Consider the following 19,910-nt stretch of genomic DNA (forward strand, 5'->3'; position numbering starts at 1 on the left):
TTCCTTCTCATGAAAACCATCTCTCAAGGAACCCTGAAGTCTCTAACAAAGGGACATTGACCCAGCACAATACAACCTGAAAAGAATACTTTCCTGAGAAATTAACTTGCCAAGATGCATTTAAAGTTCCTTGTTAGCTGGGCAGTGGTGGCGCACACCTTTAATCCCAGCACTTGGGAGGCAAAAGCAGTCAGATCTCTGTGAATTCAAGGCCAGCCTGGTCTACAGAGCTAGTTCCAGGATAGCCAAGGCTATACAAAGAAACCTTGTTCCAAAAAACCAAAAATACATAATAAAGTTCCTTGTTTTAGTCTTGTATAGTAAAAGGAAACCAAAAACTTTTATTATTAAAAATACTTTTATTGAGTGAAACGGATCAGTTCTGGTAGAAGGGAGAAAGGCAAATAGTGCAATTTTTTTAAAAAAATATTTTTTTAAAGTTAAAATAGAATTTTTAGTCTTCAATATATTTTAAAAAATCTATATAAAACTTGATCTTCCAGCAAGTGCTGTCTTGTGTAAGTGAACTGCCTACTACAGAGCCAGACAAGATGCAGCTGTCGCCTGAGGACAGACTGGCCTTAACTGCCAGCAAGGTGCCAGTGTCCAATTGCAAACATTTTACACCCTCTTACCTCACGCCCATCCACAAAACAAAGTCCAGTGCCAAAACCATAAGAGAAGAAAACACTACATCACACATTGGGAGCTGACTGTGAGAAGTGAAGCTGTCATGTGAATATAGACCCAGGTTTTCAGGAGGCATCAGCTCGAGCAGCACTTCACATGCACGGGTTCTCAGTACCGGGTTTAAAGAGCTTCTCTGGTATTAATCCATGTCTGCATCTTGACAGAGTTTTTCGCTTTTTCTTTCAGCATAGTTTCAAGCACGTGTGTAGAGCAAGACCTCATTTCTTTGGCATGAAAATATTTTTTACACAAAAATGGTTCATCAAAAACAAAATATAGTCGCTTTAAAAAGTAAACTTTGGGATTCTGCTGCCTTTGTATTAAAGGCTGCTTCTGTGGGAATCACAATCCTCTTTGTCTTCAGGTGAAGTATGGTATCTGCTCTCTGCCTTCCAGTGAGAATCCTGCTTCTGGGAGAGAACAAAAACAGTCAACAAAGCGAGAAGGAAATAGCACTCACAGCTCCTACGAGTTCCTGGTGTCTGAGACCCTGACTACATCCTGCCTCTACTCAGCAAGGTCTACATATGTGAACTACATATGCTGGACTACATATGTGAAACCTTCCCAGCAATGAGACTGGGGTTGGGGGGGGGGGACAGAAAGGCGAGGAGGAGGCAGGCAGAGCTGCTCAGATGTTCTGCTTTCCTACTGAAGACTCCTGTGCTTAATGGGAGACACCTATGGCGCCTATGCCCCTGCCCACAGGAACTGCACTTGGAATGAAGGTCTGACGGAAGCAAACGGAACCCAAGAAAGTGCCTCCTGGGCTCACAAAGGTCCAAGTCACAGGACTCTTTCTAGACAGACATCCAGAAGCAATCCTCAAATGTAAACTTAGATGCCTTTTGAAATTTGTATTTTCTGGGTCAGGGTCTTACTAAGTGAAGCCCAGGTTGACCTCCAGCGCCTCATCTTCCTTTCTGCTTCAGTCTTCCTAACTTCCGGAGCGCTAGAATCACCACAGCATATTCTACTACATCTGGCCTCGAGTTCGCCCCACCCCAGTTTTTCCTTTTGAGGCAGGGTCTCACTAGGTTTATCCGATGCCTTGAACATGTAATCCTGCCTGCATCAGCTTCCCCATAGGGATTGCAGACTGTGGCTGAAGCCCAACTAACCAGCTTTTTGTTGTTTTTCAAGACAGTTTGTTTTTTTGTTTTTTTGGTTTTTTTTTTGGTGTGTGTAGTCCTGGCTGTCTTGGATCTTGCTTTGTAGACCAGGCTGGGCTTGAATTCACAGAGATCCATCTGCCTCCTGAGTGCTGGGATTAAAGGCGTGTGCCACTATTACCTGGCTAAGATCCCAATTTTTAAAGTTGGATTTATACGCCAACTTCCTTAGATATAAGTATTAAGTATTAAGAACAAAAAAATTTTTGGTCTGTATTTCTCTTACAAGTAATTGGCATTCTACTCAAGTTAATTGTAGTAAAAGTAGATCAGGCAAAAGAGGAAGAATTACTGGTCAGATGAGTGTGTAGCCTTGACTCTGCATTATCAATGTTCCCAGTTACTTATTAATATCAATTTTGATATAAGGTGAGACAAGCAAAGGTGACCTACACATAGCCACAGTGAATGTCCAAGTTGACTTTGTTTCCTTCAATGACTGACAAGGGTGTTTTTGTCTTCTGGCTCTTCTGAGACTTCTAATTTCTAGAAAACAACTCCAGAATTAGTATCCAGGTTACAGAAATTTAAAAATACTTTAGACAACCAGACACACATATAGCAGGAATGCCTTTCAAAGACCTTAGAGGGACTGGTGAGATGGTTTAGAAAGAAGCACTTGGTGAGCAAGCCTGAAGACAGAACAGGATAGCTGAAACTTACAGTGGAAGGAGAGAACCAACTCCTTGACCGCTACACACGGATGCCACCGCTCACTCTGTCTCTGTCTCTCTCACACACACCACTAAGAACGCTGACAGACAATATAATGTTCTTGTCTTGGGAACAATTTCACTGTGCTGTTTTCTGAGGGGCTAGCCTAAACCTCAGAGTCTCCTATCTTTGTCTCATGTATCTGGGACTATAGGGACTTTTACCACTGTACTTGGCTTACAAAGTCTTTTCGTTGTCTCTCTTTCTCTACCTGTTTGTATGGTAATGTGTGTGTGAGCACATGGCTTGGCATGTGTGTGGTGGTTCTCCTCTGCCTGGTAGGATCTAGGGAGAGAACTTAGGCCGTCACCCCTGCTGGCGAGAGCCTTTACTACTGAGCCATCTCACCAGCTCGTCCTTTTTGTTTTGTTGTGGTTGCCATTTTTGTTGTTTTGCTTTGTTTTTGTTTTTCGAGACAGGGTTTTTTTGTGTAGCCCTGGCTGTTTGGCCATAAACTCAAAGATCCTCAGGATTGCAGTCTTGCTATCCTGGAACTTGCTATGTAGACCAGGTTGTACAGATATGGTATAGAATACATATGAACAAAAACACTCATACACATAATAATAAATATATCTTTTAAAAAATATAAACGTGGCTGGGTAGTGGTGGTGTAATCCCAGCACTTGGGAGGCAGAGGCAGGTGGATCTCTATGATTCAAGGACAGACTGGTCTAGAGAGCGAGTTCCAGGACAGCCAGGGCTACACAGAGAAACCCTTTCTCAAAACAAAACCAAAAATGTTAGCATGGGCAGGTAATCCCAGAACTGCAGAGGTTGATCATTGACCAGGCAGACTAGCCTACTTGGTGAGCTCTGGGATAAAGGTATATGTCACCATGCCTGACCACTTTTTTGGTTTTTTGAGACAGGGTCTCACTTTGTAGCCCAGGCTGGCCTTAAACTCATGATCCTCTAATTATGGAATTACAGGCATAAATCTTAAGCTTATAAATAGAATGTCCAGTCCTGTGAATTAATCACAATGCCATGGCTTGGTCGAGGGTTGAGTTGCCCCGTTCTCAGTTACAGTGAGGGGTTGCCCTGGGTGTGGCCAGCAGTACTGCAATTTACTCTTTCCTTTTTTTCTGTCTTCTTACTGGGGTTCTGCTGTTATTGTTGTTATTGAATAGTTCATACATTCACACTGGTTGAAAAAACAAATAATATCTAAAAATGGGGTTATTGAGGTGTCTTTAGCAGCTAAAGGTTCCCACCAGCAAGCCTGACAACCTGAGTTGGACCCCAAGGATCCACATGGTGGAAGGAGAGCTGTCTTCTACAAGCTGTCCTCTGAGCCCACCGGCGAGCTGTTGCACCTATGAACTGTTCACTAACACCATAAGAGAGTACACATGAAGGAGTGTGGTCTGTCCCTCTGCGGCCTGCTGTCCCTGTCCCGTGTAAACAGGCTTTCTGCTATTATGCAAAGCCATTTTGTAGCCATGCAGAAGTCCCTGGGAGAGTCACAAAGTGACAGTGCTTGTCAAAGGATAGGAGCCTTGCAGTTGGAGCCCCCCAGTGTGGCAGGAGAGCGTCTGTCCACAGAGTCGCTCTGCTTGTCTTTAGCTGTGGATGGCGGCCTCAGAGTGGGGAGCGGCTGCTCAGAACATTGCCCTGCTTCCTTGTTGTAAAAACAAGCATTTTTTTTTTTTATAAAACTGTTTGCTTTTCCTATTTCTAGTGTTAGCAAGTTCAAAGGAATGGGGGAAAGAGTGTGTGAAACTTGTTACCAGGTACATTTCTGTCTCCTGACATCTCCAGAACCAGTTAATCCATTCGAAAATATTTTGTTTGGAGCCAGTGTTTTTGTTTTTTGTTTTCTTCAGTTAACTGATTTTCTGATCCTGGCTGTCGAATGCTGAGTAATGGGTTTAATCACCTTTCCTCATCTATAAAGTGAGGTTGAGGGGAGGGAGTGGGAACTTGGATTGGTATGTAATATAAAAAAAAAAGTTTTTCTTTTTTTTAACAAGAAAAAAAATGAAGTATTAGGATTAGATATTTCTTCTGGGTCTTCTCAACTCAAAATTCTTTCAAATCAAGTTTTCACCAGCCTTGCACGGCTTCCGTATCTTTTCAATCTAGACCTGAGGTCACAGCTTTGTCCCTTTCCCCGCACTTTCCTCTCAGCTCTTGGGCAGCAGGTGATCAACCACCGTGTACCACGATGGAAACTGTGATGGAGAGAACTCACAAACATGCAGATCCACCATGGAGACCAAAATGAGAGGGCTCTGCCTTAGAGCTGAGGGAGCAGATCGGATCTCACATAAACCCAACGCCCTCTTCCGGCCTTCAAGAGCACTGAACAGACGTGGTGCACAGCACAATGCAGGCAAAACATTCACACCCGTGAAGATAATCTTAAAGAATGCAAGTGTGGCCGGTTGTGGTGGCGCACACTGGTAGGATTTGCTGAAGGAGGCAGAGGCAGGAGGATTAAATTTTATTATTAAAAAAAAAAGAATGCAAGTGTGTTAGAATATGCTGGAAATCTCAGAGGTGGGGAAGCAGAGAGAGGCACCCGAGGAAAACTGCCCAACACTGTCCTCTGACCTTCATAGCATCTGCACATATATGTATGTGTACCTGCACATAAAGTGTACGCCACATGCACACACAGTCATACAATAGGATATCAATTGGCAATGAAGGACACAGTACCAATGCACCAACAACATGGATGAATCTTAAAACACCAAGAAAAAGGTGAAGAGTAAACGCAGGCTGGAAGGGAGGCCTCATGTTGGTTCCCAGCAGCGAATGGAGAAAAGTATATGCTTGTGTCTGCATTTCCACAGTGCTCTGCATCAGGCAGAACTAGTCTGCAGGGGTAAAAATCAGAGCAGTCACTGCCTGTGGGGTGAGTCCAGAGGCCTCACTTCAAAGGGCTCTCAGGGAACTTCCTGCAGCAGAGATTCTCTCTTCTCACTGGCTACTACAATGGGTACACAAGCATGACCAGGGCTACTGAATCAGCAGGTTCTTCATTAAAGTAGGAGGACGGACACTGAAGACATCTCGTGTTGGGTGCTTATGTGTGCGGGTATGAGTGCCAACGCATGCGAGTAAGGCCAGAGAAGGGCATGGGTGTCCTCTCTCACTATGCCATGCAATCCTTTGAGATCGAGTCTCTCTGCATCTAGAGCTAGACTGGCAGCCGACAGGCCTCGGGACTCGCACAGTACTGGAGTGTAGAGCACCTGTCCACGCATGGCTTTATGTGGATGCTGTGGTGTGAACGCAGGTCCTCACGTTTATGCAACAAGGCTCTTACCACTCGGCCACCTCCCTAGCCCCACATTAAAGTTGTTTTTAATGAGATGTCTTCATTTTGTTGTATGTAAATTATACTTCATTAAGATTTGGTATTTTTTGTTTGTTTGTTTGGGTTTGGGGGTGGGGTTCTTAGCCATGGAGATGAAATCCAGAGCCTTGCATATGCCCAACACACACCATACAACTAGCCACACCCCAGCAACGTTATTTTAACAGGAAAGCAATTCAGGGGTCAGTGAGATGGCTCAGGGAGTAAAGGACCTGAGTTCAATCAGCAGAACCCACATGGTAGAAGGAAGGAACTACCTCCTGCAACTGGCCATGTATACACTCATACACACACACACACAATCAACTGGTCAATATTTAAATGTCAAATTTGAAAGGGAAAAATTATATTTTATAGTATTTTTGTATTGTAATTTTTTCTTTTTTAGATTTATTAAATACATGAGTACTCTATCTGCATGTACGCCTTTATGTCAGGAGAGGGTATCGGATCCCACTATAGATAGTTGTGAGCCACCATGTGGTTGCTGGAAATTGAACTCAGAACCTCTGGAAGAGCCACTAAGCCATCTCTCCATCCCTGTACAGTATTCTTATAGACCTTTTTAAAAATTATTATTATTTGGGGTTTTGAACAGAGACACAAAAACAGCTTAACTTAAATGGCTTTCAAATATCTTTAACTAAAAAGACAGCATGTCCAAGGAATGTTCCTTGAATCTGAAATGGGAAATGTAAGTTCCGAGTTCTTACTTCACAATTAGGGAATAGACTTCAAGTCTATTGATCTGTACACTGTTTACATAGATGCAACAAAATCTACGAGGTGGCTTATACAACTGCCGCTGAAGAAACAGCTGATATCAATGCGTAAGACCCTGAAAAAATGACAGCTTCCAACTCAGGAGAAGCTCAGTAGCTGAGTGAAGTCAGTCCCCAGATCCAAACACCAGTTAAAGACCCTAAGGGAGAGGGGACCCCCCCCCCAGTACAGCGAGGGAAGAGCTGTGAGATGCAGTTCTAGCCCAGTCTCCAAACAAACCACAAACAAGACAACTGTAGTACCGGTACTGGGGAGGCACAGGCAGGGGGATCTGTGAGTTCAAAGCCAGGAGGAAAGGGGAGAAGGAGAAAAGAATCGATGAACTATGATTAGAGGGACTTTAGGGGAGGAAATGTGAAGGACAGACCTTGGCTGGGTATTGACCCAAACAGAGAGAAAGCAGATGTGTCAAGTAAGTGGGAGAGAGCTAGCGCAGATGGTCAGTCATTAGAGGACACTGGGGTTTACAGCTGGTTGTCCTGAGCGTGGTAATGTTATTACAGGTGTCTTTTTAAACGTCCTCATCTGCTGGGTATGGTGCCACATGTACATAGCCTTTGTACTTTAGAAGGTGGAGGCAGGAAGATGGTGATTTCTAGACTAGTTACATAGTAAGACCTGCCTCGTCCCTCCAAAGAAATTACACACCTGAAAGAGATGCATCTTGAAGTGTCTATATATGAAAGACTATGTCTTAAATTTGCTCTAAAATGCTTTTAGAAAGCATGAAAGCCACTGAGATGGCTCAGCAGGCAAAGGCACTTGCTGCTATGCCTGATGCCCTGAGTTTCATCCTCATAGCAATGGTGGAAGGAAGGAAATAACCCCCACAAGCTGTCCTGACTACCCCCACATATACCTAAGCACATTTTCTCTTTCTCTCACATGTGCTTGTGTGTGCGTGCATACACAAAGTGATTTTTTTTTGTTTTTGTTTTTTTCAAGACAGGATTTCTCTGTGGTTTTGGAGCCTGTCCTGGAACTAGCTCTTGTAGACCAGGCTGGTCTTGAACTCACAGAGATCCACCTGCCTCTGCCTCCCGAGTGCTGGGATTAAAGGCGTGCGCCACCAACGCCCGGCTCACACAGTGATATTTTATTTATGTTTTATAAATAAAGCTTTCCTGAAACCAGAAGGTAAAACTAAGCTACTAGAGGCCAGGCAGTGGTGTTACACACCTTTAATCCCAGCACTAGAGAGGAATAATAGGCCGGATGAGACAGAAACTCGCTCTCTTCCAGTCTGAGGATTTCTTAGAGGTAAGAGCGCTCTAGTGGCCTGGCTGCTTTGCTTTTCTGATCTTCAGGTTAAATCCCAATATCTGTATCTGGGTTTTATTATCCATGCCTTCCCCCACCCAGGAAAACACACAGAAATGCCAGACATTTGTTTAATCCCAGCCACTAAGGAAGCAGAGGCAGGCAGGTCTCCATGAGTGAGGTGAGAGGCCAGCCTGATCTAACATTATTAATTCCAGGCTAGTGAGGGATAAGGATAAGACCCTAAAACACACAGACAAGAATAAACAAATGTGGTGACTGGAGAGATGGCTCAGGAGTTAAGAGCTCTAATTACTCTTCCAGAGGTCCTGAGTTCCCAACAACCACATGGTGGCTCACAACCATCTGTAATGATATCTGGTGCCCTCTTCTGGCATGAAGGCAGACATACAAGCAGAATACTGTATATACAATAAATAAATAAACGTTAAAAAATAAACAAATGTAAAATTTAAAGTATACAGAGCGAGGAAGATAAAAATTTAAATGACAGATGTACAATTATATTTTTCTACTTTTTAAAAAAGATTTATTTATTTATTTATTTATTTAATGTATGAGTACTCTATCTGCATGTGCACCTGCATGCCAGAAGAGGGCATTAGACTCAACTACAGATGGCTGTGAGTCACCATGTGCTGCTCTTAACTGCTGAGCCATCTCTGCAGCCCTATTTTTTTTCTACCTCTGTGTGTTCTTAAAATCCTGTGTACATTTTAAATTTGAAATTTTGGAGCCGAACATGGAAGCGTGCAGTTTTAATCCCAACACTCAGGAGGCAGAGGCAGAAAGAAATATCTTTGTGAATATGAGGCTAATCTGGTCTATGTAGTTCCAGGACAGTCAGTGCTACATAGGAAGACCCTGTCTTTAAAAAAAAAATGGGCCGGGCGGTGGTGGCACACGCCTTTAATCCCAGCACTCGGGAGGCAGAGGCAGGCGGATCTCTGTGAGTTCGAGGCCAGCCTGGTCTACAAGAGCGAGTTCCAGGACAGGCTCCAAAACTACAGAGAAACCCTGAATGGAAAAAAAAAAAGAAATTTGAAACTTTGTGCATTGTGAAACATCTCAAAGAATCTAGGTGAAGGGTAAGGTACTTACTACATAAGACCCTAGGCTCCATCCCAGCAGCACAAAAATAACAAACACTAAATGCGTATGTTCAGATGTCCCACAAATCAGAAAGAAACGGGGGCAGTTTTGACACTGACAGTTTTTGGTTCCGTCTTACCCTCTAGTTCCACAGTATGGCTTTTCCTCCTCAGCACAGTGCCCTTCTTCTCCAAACCTTCCTTCTATAGAATAGCCACCTCCCAGTATTCCCTGAACCTCACCGCTTAGCATATTGAGACCCTATCGATGTACATCTTAAGAGAATCTGGGCTGGGGACATAGAACAGTCAGTCAGTGTTAGCCATGCAAGCATGAGGATCTGAGTTTGATCCCCAACACCTGCATAAAAAGCCAGACGTGGAACATGCTCTTGTCACCCCAGTGCTGGTGGAGAAGGTGGATCCCTGGGACTTGCTGGTCAGTCAGGTCTAGCCTCATCATTAAGCTCAAGGTCCTTGAGAGACCTTGTCTCAAACAACAAGGCAGACAGCTCCTGAGCAACATCACTGAGCACTGAGGCTGTCTTCTGGCCTACATATGCCACACACACACACACGCACACGCACACGCACACACACACACACACACGCGCACACGCACACACGCACACACGCACACACACGCACACGCACACACACACGCACACACACACACACACGCGCACACACACACACACACGCACACACACACACACAGACACACAGAGGCGGCGGGGGGGGGGGAGAGATGCACGCCCCTCCCTGCAATACACCTACACACTTTTTTAAGACAGAGAAAGGGGAACGCACACTTCTGTTGAGATCCTCACGGCTGATGGGCAGCAGCGTGCTCAGCTCCAGATCCGTGACCATCTGCCGAGACTCGGCCAGCAAGCGCTGGAGCTTACTAGTAGGAGAAAAGTCATCCTGAAACAACACACGGTTCAGCACTGTGAGCGGAGGTGCATTTTTGCACAATCACAGCTTATAGACACAAATGCTGTCAATGGTAGGTATCAGTATTACAAAAATAACCAGTTCCTTTTATTTCTTATAGCCTACTCAATGGAATGAAGAAATACAAACAGAACCTACTACAGTTAATTATAAGAAAAGGTTCCTAAACATTTCTTAAATAAAAACTTCAGGCCAGGATGGATGTAGTGGTGCATAGAGGAGGCAGAGGCAAATGGATCTCTATGAATTCAAGGTCAGACTTATCTACATAATGAGTTCCAGACCAGCCAGGGCTACAGAGTGAGACCTTGTCTTTAAAAAACAACAACAACAATAAAGAAAAAAAACGGGGAGGGCTGGAGAGATGGCTCAGTGATTAAAAGCACTGGCTGTTCTTCAGAGGTCCTGAATTCAATTCCCAGCACCCACATGGTGGCTCACAGCCATCTAGAGTGGGATCTGATGCCCTCTTCTGACCCAAAGGTATACATGCAGATAGAGTACTCATATACATAAAATAAATAAATCTTTTAAAAACCCAAGTCATAATTAGCATGTCAAAGCAACTGCAAAATAGAACCTTAGACTAAAGATATGTGGAGATGTACTTTAGTTTAATCTTGCTATTTTATTTTATTTTTTTTTCAGGGTGAAAATCAGAGGACAAGTCAAAAAAAACAAAAATCAGTTCTCTTTTCAACATGTAAGTTCTAGGAACCAAACTCAGGTTGTTAGGCTTGGTGGCGAGCACCTTTACCCTCTCTCTGAGTCATCTAGATGGCCTTTAATTTAAAAACAGAACATTTATTTATTTTGTGTGTAGATGATAAGTTCCATGACATGAAGTTGGAGGAAGACTTTGCAAAGTCAGTTTTCTACTTCTACCTAGTGGATTCAGGTGTTTGATTCAATTCATCAGGCCTGGCTGTGATTTTCTTTATCCCAAACCAAAGCCACCCTGCAATCAAATACATAAATGTAAAGGGGGGTGGCCATCTCAGCAGTTCTTTTTTGGTTTCTTGAGACTATTTAGATGCATTTTATTTTGTGTGTTTGAGTGTTTTGCCTGTATGTATGTGCACATGTGTGTCTCATATTCATGAAGTTCAGAAGAGGATTCCTGATAATGGATTTATAGATGGTTGTGAGCCATCAAACCTGGGTCTTAGCCAACAGCAGCAAGCACTACTAACTGCTGAACCATCTGTCCAGGGTGTGAGATGGTTCAATCACACAGACCTGTGATTGTAAAACCTAAAAATGGCTAAAATTAAGCAATAAGAAGAATAAAAGCATGCTGAGGAGAAACTCTGCTTGACTGCATTGGGAGCTCTCATGTAAAACAGAAACCTTTTCGTGGGGCGATGCTGCATCTTTGCTGATGAACACACTCTTGGATGAGGTTCTTTTGTCTGGAGGGGGCTCTGGCTCATCTTCTTTCTCTGCAGACTTTGAGGAACCCAAACACTGGGGAAGCTGGATGGCAATGGGCTCACTGCAAGCAATACGACCAAAGAGAAATAGTATCACACGCATGTCACTCATACATTTAAAAGTATGCTAAGAGGACAAAAAGTGCCAGGCATGTTGCCCATATTTATAATCTCAGCGCTCGGTAAGGAAGCTAAAGCAGGAAGATGGACCACAGTTTAGGCCAGTCTGAGCTACACAATAAGTTCCTTGCTAGGCTAGGGGACACAGTGACATGCTGTCTGAAGAAAAGGTAAACAGAGAGGTGGGGTAAAAAAGAAGAACGTGACAGGGCCTTGCTATGCAACCCAGGGTGGCCTCAAAGAAGCTCATGCTGGCCTGGAGCTCACACTCCTCCACCACAGCCTCTTGAGTGCTGGGCTAACAAGCATACATAGCACCTCTAGCTGAAACATGTTGTCTGAAAGGAAGTCAAGGTGATCTGACCAGAGTATTATACATTAATGCATGCTTTTGCAAGTAAAAATTAAAATCTGTAGTTCAGGGTAACTATAAGAACAAGGCATTTCCCTCCTTCAAAAAGTACAGAAGTAGGGCTAGAGAAATGGCTCACTAATTAAGAGCATCTGCTTTTTTTTTTAAATTTTTTTTTTTCCAAGACAGGGTTTCTCTGTGGTTTTGGAGCCTGTCCTGGAACTGGATCTTGTAGACCAGGATGGTCTCGAACTCACAGAGATTCGCCTGCCTCTGCCTCCCGAGTGTTGGGATTAAAGGCGTGCGCCACCACTGCCTGGTGCATGTGCTGTTCTTACAGAGGATCCAAGTTCATTTCTAGCACCCACATGGTTGCTTACAACCGCCTGCAAATCCAGTTCCCAGAGACCTGACACCTTCTTCTCGCCTCTACATACAACTGCATGCATGTGCATGTATGTATGTGCATGCGCGTGCACACACAGACACACAACTGTCCACTGCTTCTGAAGAGTACCTGGGTTCAGTTCCAGCACCTACATAGAAGTTCACATTAGCTGTGATTCTGTTATCAAGATCCAATGTCCTCTTCTGGACAACACCCATATACATAAATTCCAATTATTAAAAATAGATTTTTAAACTTCTAGCCCGGTGGTGATGGTACACACCTTCTATCCAGCACTCGGGAGGCAGGGACAGATAGATCTCTAGGTTCGAGGCCAGCCTGGTCTACAGAGTGAGTTCCAGGACAGCCAGGGGTACACAGAGAAACCCTGTCTCAAAAAGTCTTTAAAAAAAAAAACCCAAAGGTTCAGCTTGGTAGAGCATACCATTAATCCTAGAACTCAGGAGGCAGAGACAAATGGATCTCTGTGAGTTCAAGGCCAATCAGATCAATTCAGTGAAACCCTGTTTCAAAAAAACCTGTTTCAATAAACGACATTTTAAAAGTACAGAAGGACCACCAAGATTGCTTAGTGGGTAAAGCTGCTTGCCACCAAGTATGGGGACCTAAATTTGATCTCTAGAACCCATATTGTAGAAGAGAACCAATTCCCACAAGTTGTCTTCTCAACTCCACACTAGTGTTGTAGCATACACACACTAATAAATAGATGTAGTTAACTTTTTTTAAGTAGGGAGGCTGGGGTACAAGCTCACTAGCTTATTATTCTCAGCCCTGGATTCAAACCCTGAAACAACAGAAACACAATTTTAGTAAAAAAAATAAAAATAAAAAATAAATAAAGAAGGTGCTAGGGACAAGATCCTACAGAAGGCAGGGGTAAGCATTACTAACAGTGTAAGGTTAAAGCGTAAACAGGTAGGCTTTTGGCTTGTGAACCTGACATGGGCCTGTGACTTGGTGAAAGTGGAGAGGCACTGGGCAGGTGATCACTGCCTGCAGGTACTAGAGCCCAGGAAGCACACAGAAGAGCAGGTGCCTGTGGGTCCCCTCACAAAGAGACCTTACTTGTTAAGTGGAAAGAGGCACAAATGTGAACATTTACCTAGATAATAAAGTGGATACACAGGTTCTCGTAACCTGAGGAAACAGGAAAACACCACTATCTTTTCTACCTAATCACATACTTGTCCAGTGCCTGTGGCTCAGCTGGCAGAACAAGTTGGCATTTACTGAAGTTAGCGAGGTCAAAGGGGCATTGGAGGAAAACCCTGAATGTAAATTTGAATTTATTCATACATTAAATTTAATTTAATACACACACATACACACACACAGTGCTCTCAAAACTACCCAATGCAGCTTCACTTTATAAATAAAGAATGTTAGCCAGACAGTAGTGAGGCAGAGACAGGTGGATCTCTGTGAGTTTGAGGGCAGCCTGGTTAATAAGAGCTAGTTCCAGGACAGCTGGGGCTGTTACACAGAGAAACCCTATCTCGAAAAACCAAGAAAAGGTTTTTAGGGGGTGGTGCTCAAGGCTGTAGCTTAGTGGTAGAACAACTTCCCAGCATAATCAAAGCCCCCATTTGAATTGCTAGTACCACACACACACAAGGTCTTGCTTAGGAGGGAGAAACAGACACCAATGCCTTCCTGATACTTTCAGTTTTCCAAAGATCTTTAAAACCAAATGACATTTAGTATAGCAAGTGATTTTTAATTCTGTTCTTGGCAGGATATCTGTATGTTTTTTAATGACTCAAGCTTCTTTAAAAGGCCCAAAAAATACTCTACATAATGTAAGTACTAGGAATTTTAATCATAAAGTCCTGTGAAAGTCAATGCAAAGACTAAAATAAGGCTCTCAAGATAGAAACTTCATCCTTTCTGTGCTCTGAAGAGCTATGCTTTATTTAAAAATAGCAGGCTTTATTACAGTGCCACTCAGCCACAAGATTCAGCAACTCTAACAATAAGACAAGCTTGAATAATTTAGCATATACTAATTATCTCATGCAAAAGAAAGGCAGTCACTTTTATCAGCTTGTTAAACACCAATGTTCTGTCTTTCACTTATTTAGAAAATAGGAAAGCTGGGAAATGGGAAGTTGAAAACAGGTATGAGCTGGACACAGAAGTGAGGCGTAGTGGGTATGTAACATGTGGCGTGACCCTAGCTAAGGACAGACACTGTGATGCAGGGTCTGTCCTGCAGTCTGGGCCTCAAAGGGTCAGCATGTTAACTGGAAAGGACCCTGGGGTGAGGAATGCTCCAGGACAGCATTCCACCCTGCACAGTGACCTACTTGTTTGTTTTCTAATAAAACATCTTTGTCCAGCTCATAATTGGTTTTATTTTTAAGTAAAACCTCTGCCTCAGAAGTAGCCCTCAGTGCAGAGTCTCCATTGGAGTCCCCTTGCACAAAGACTCCAGTGTCTATGCCATGAGGAAAAGAGCCAAATTTTGTTTTAAGTTTGTCTTAGATACGACCGCAGTTTGCAAACAGTGCTTTCTCACTAGCCATAGGCATAAGCGTCTACTGCAGCCCTTTCTGTGCCTGCTGTCACCTACACCCCGTGTTTACAGATATGAACGTCACCAACCTTGCTGAAGACTTCATGCCGCTGACACCTTCTGAACAAGTGCACACAGTTTTGTGGCGAACAATTCTTTGCACTTTGGAAGGCTTGAAAATGCTCATCCACTCCACGTCAGTCATGTGTCCCGGGGCTTCGACAACGATGTTACTCGGGTGGCAGCACTTGGACTCATCCAGGTCCTTGTCACCCACACAGACTTCATTTTGGACACAGCATGAGATTTCGGCTGTATCTGCAAGGTTATGACAGTCCCCATCAGGCTTTTCCAGGTGCTTTGAGGCCGAGCAGTTAGAAAGGCCCAGGTAAACATTGATGTCATGCCACTGCTTCTCATCAGGCAGCGAGACGTATGTTTCCGAGAGCTGCTGCTCTTCGACCTGAAGCTCCATCCCATTGCTTCTTGGTGAGTTTGCATGAATCTTGCATAGTGTAACTTTGTTTTCAGGTTCAGTCTGGATTTTTCCACCCAGAGTCCAAGATTTTTGTTTCTCCAGTAAGTCTTTGGTAAATAGAGACGAGAGAGCAATTACAGTTTTTTCCCCAAACGCAGTGTTAACCTGTAGCTTCTTCTCTCTGCATGCATCACAAGAGCTCTTGTCTGACCTATTGTGCTGAGCCAACGCGACCTCAAACTTTTGATCCTTAACCAATGACTTCTGATTTCTCTCTCTCTTAATATCGATTTTTGGGTAGTTATTGTCAAGGTCTGATAAACACATGTCTCTGCTACAGTGGCATTACAAAAAAAAGGAGTTATAAGATTGACTTGATACTATCATATACTAGTATCACCTCCCCAAGCCCCATTAGTAGACCTAGATCCCATTAAACCCCTTAGTCTGACTTTCAGAGCCCACCTCCTATAGGAAGCCTTTCTGACCACCAAGCCTACATTCCCTCCCCTTTCTAGCCCTCACTCATTGTGTTTACCATCAAAACAACAGCAACAAAATCAAGACTACTACAGAAATGTAACAGGATCTTTACCAGCCTTCCTCTAAGGCTTTTTCCTATCAGGGATTCCATCTGTTTACTTAAGACAGGTTCTCACATTGTAGCCCAGGCTGGCCTAGGAATTGTGATCTTCCTGAGTACTAGGAATACAGGTGTGCATACCATGCCGGTTTGTGTTCTTTCTTTCCATGATGGTATGAACCACTTCCTTCGATTGTGTGTGTGTGTGTGTGTGTGTGTGTGTGTGTGTGTGTGTGTGTGTGAGAGAGAGAGAGAGAGAGAGAGAGAGAGAGAGAGAGAGAGAGAATATGGAGGTCAGAGGACAATGGCAGTTGCTTCTCTCCTTCCACCATATGGGGGCTGGGATTGAACTTAGGCCTTCAGGCTCGGTGGTAAGTGCTATTACCAGCCACAGCATGAACCACTTCTTTTTTTTTCAATAATTTATTTATTTTTTACTTTATATGTTTTGCCTGAGTGTATGTCTGGGTGAGAGTGTTAGGGCCCTTGGAACTGGAGTCACAGACAGTTGTTGTGAGCTGCCATGTGGGTGCCGGGAAATGATCCTGGGTCCTCCAGAAGAGCCGTCAGTGCTCTTAACTGCTGAGCCATCTCTTCAGCCCCCATGAACCACTTCTAAGAAGCAACCTCAACTCATCCAGTGCCTCACAGTGGCAATGAATTTCAAAGAGGGAGAAGACATGTTAAAGGCTTCTGCTTGAAAGAGAACACTGCGTGGGCCTGGGGTCTGCGGGTGGCAGCAATAGATGGGATGTAAGGCAACAGAATAGCAACCCTGAGGAAGGTATGAGGACAGAAATGCAGCCTAGCACAGTGCATCCTGCTGCCAGCTGCATTTCTCCCAGGGAGAGGAGCTGGAGCCACCAGTCACTGACAGTTTAGTCCAGACTTTGTAGTCCCCTGCAGGCTGGGATGCCCCACTTCCTCTTCTTGACAAGCACAATGGCTTTAGTTGGGCATGCCCGCACAGGTCTGTAGTCCCAGTAAAGAGGAAGGCTGCCATCAGTTTAAGAGCAATCAGGACGACTCAGTGAGAATGTATCTCAAAAACATAAAAAAGAAAATGGATTTCACTGTGGTAGTTTATCTGCATTATCTAGCCATTATTCAACTGTTTCAGATTTGCAATCATCCCCACAATTCTTGTCACAATCGAGGGAAGGATGCCACATACCAACTGGCAACAGACAGAAAGATCTGAGCTCCTGCTGCAGCTAATGACGTTATTCTTCGCATTATTCTCTGAGGCTGGCACCAAGTCCCACGAATCTTACTCCTGATAGTAAGCCCACTGCCTATACAGTGGAAGTGCTGCAATAATGAAGGCCTGGCTAGCTCTGCAGTGTCTACTCCAGCTCAGAGCCTTTTACTCACAGACACACAAACCTAGTCTATGATTTATTTTTGTTAGATGACTAGTTGACACCTACAGATTACATCTAAAATTCTTACACTAGGATTATTGTAATTATTAGTGTACACATATTTATTTCCTACCATACCAGAAACAGCAGCAAGTACTGGCTCACAGCAAGCCAGAGTAAAACTGACCTAATGAGGAAGTAAAAATCAACATCAATACCATCGACTAAGGTTACCTGCATTCCAGGGACTTTGATTTCTCCATCTTTGAGTCATATATCTGTATTAATTCCTGAGAATTTTCTACATTGAAATTAAGAAACTGCAGGTCACTCTGTTGTTTTACGTAAATCTGCCAGAGATGTCAACAAATCAATACAATAAAAACAAATCCAAACTGAATCAACAGCTTGGCACTTTGAAATCCTAAACAGACCAGATGATTGCAACAAGGTATTTCCATACATCTCATCTCCTAACCTCTAAGCCCACAGCCAAGACTGCTATGCTAAAGACGATGTATGTCTGATGTAGTGAAGATCCAGGAGGCACCATTAACAAAATCAGCAGGTTCTGGGTGGTGGCGGTACATGCCTTTAATCCTAGCATTCAGGAGGCAGAGACAGATGAATCTCTGAGTTTAAGGCCAGCCTGATCTACACAACAAGTTCCAGGATGGCCCTGTGTCAAAAAAAGCCCCCAAACAAACAAAACACACACCACACACACATACACAGAAAGAGAGAGAGAAAGAGAGAGAGAGAGAGAGAGAGAGAGAGAGAGAGAGAGAGAGAGAGAGAGAGAAACTCCCCCAACAAAAATCAACAGGCAGACAGCTTCCTAATTCCCCAACATTTCTTACCTATGGTCATAGAAGACAGCTGGGACATACCTGTCTCAGGTTGTGCAGCTCTGAATTTGTACGATTTTGCTTTGACTTTGCAATATCAAGTAACTCATCTTTCCTCTTTTCTCTCTCGACTGTATAAGGACAAAAATAATTGGATATTTTTCATCAGCAATATCAATACACATCACTCAGGTTCTAAAGATTTAACAACTAACACTTCTGTTGTGGTTCTCAAACTTAAAAGCTGCAGAATGACTGACTGAGAAGAGCTTTCATGTGTGATTCTGACTGAGTCCACCATGAAATAGGAAAGTGCACAACGTAATTAATGTTAAGTCAAAAAAATGATTTAAAGTATATGCAAAAATAAAGGGAAATATGGGGGGGGGAAAGCCTGAAAGTAAGCGAGGCCCAGGAGTACACACCTGTAATTTTATCACTTGGGAGTTGGAGGTGAGAAACTCAGGAATTCAAGGCTAGCCTGGGTTATGTGAGACCCTGACTCAAAACAACAAAACCAAATAACGAACACCAAAGATTGAAAGCAGATATTGAGAAGTGGCTGCTGTCTTTATTCACTGAGACAGGATCCCTCTATGAATCCAGGCTGGACTTAAATTCGAGCTCCTCTTGGAGCCTCTACACTCCAAGGGATTAGGGTATCCTATCACCTCCGGCTAAGAACTTATTTTTATTTTTAAAAATTTAACTTTTTTTTAATTGTATGTATGTACACCACATGCATGCCTTCAGAGCAGAAGAGGGCACCAAATCCCTTGGAATCACAGCTACAGAAAATTGTGAGCTGTTAGCTGCCATGCAAATGCTGGTAATTCAATCTGAGTCCTCTGGAAGAGCAATCATTTCTTGTAACTGCTGAACCATCTCTCCAGTCCTAGGAATTTATTTTTAACAAGTAGGGCTTGGTGATGTGCACCTGTGTTCCCAGATACTCCACATTCGACACATGAAAATCACTTGAGGCCAAAAGTTAGAGAACAGTCTTGGCAACATAGAAACAAAAACATATGAAGAAGTTATTTTTAGGAGATGGGGATATGGCTTAGAGGTAGAGTGCTTATTAGGTTTGATTCCTCCCACCAGCATTACAAAAAAGAGTGTTTATACAAAGAAGGTACTATAAAGGTATAGAAACCAGGTACTATCCCCAAACATACATTAACAGTGTACATAAGAACGATTTGAGAGGAAATAGACTCATCAGTTAAAGAAAACATTTTTTTAAATCTAACAAAAGCTTAACCCAAAATATCCATGAAATATGGGATACCATAAAAGACCAAATCTTAGAATAATAGGTATAGAAGAAGGAGAAGTTCAACTCAAAAGCATAGAAAATTTATTTAACAAAGTCATAGAAGAAAACTTTCCCTAACAAAAGAAAGATATACCTATGAAGATACAAGAAGCTTATAGAACACCAAATAGACTGGATCCAAAAAAAGTCCTCTCGCCACATAATAATCAAAACACTAAACATACAGAGTAAAGAAAGCATTTTAAGAGCTGCAAAAGAAAAAGGCCAAGTAACATATAAAGGTAGACCTATCAGAATTACACCTGACTTCTCATTGGAGATGATGAAAGACAGAAGGTCATGGTCAAGCAATAATGTATAATTATATATTATTTATAATAATAAAGTATAAACAGGCATTAGGAGACCATGGATGCCAGTCCAGACTACTATACCTAGCAAAACTGTCAATCACCATAGAAGGACAAAACAAGATATTCCATGACAAATATAAATTTAACCAATACC

The 19,910-nt window shown here is 43.1% G+C and overlaps 1 protein-coding gene across 1 annotated transcript in view; it reads right to left on the minus strand.

Moving 5' to 3' along the window:
• Nucleotides 1–376: 376 nt before the first annotated feature.
• Nucleotides 377–19,910, minus strand: part of Ccdc62 (coiled-coil domain containing 62) — a 46,661-nt gene continuing 27,127 nt past the window's right edge. The window contains 7 exon segments of the mRNA XM_075957400.1: nt 377–1,100; nt 2,256–2,348; nt 9,873–9,989; nt 11,370–11,514; nt 14,941–15,663; nt 17,511–17,626; nt 18,167–18,255. Of these exon segments, the coding sequence (XP_075813515.1) occupies nt 2,295–2,348; nt 9,873–9,989; nt 11,370–11,514; nt 14,941–15,663; nt 17,511–17,626; nt 18,167–18,255 (1,244 nt within the window). The 3' untranslated portion in view covers nt 377–1,100; nt 2,256–2,294.

Source organism: Microtus pennsylvanicus, chromosome 1 (genome assembly GCF_037038515.1).
Source record: "Microtus pennsylvanicus isolate mMicPen1 chromosome 1, mMicPen1.hap1, whole genome shotgun sequence".
In the NCBI taxonomy this organism is placed as follows: Eukaryota; Metazoa; Chordata; class Mammalia; order Rodentia; family Cricetidae; genus Microtus; species Microtus pennsylvanicus.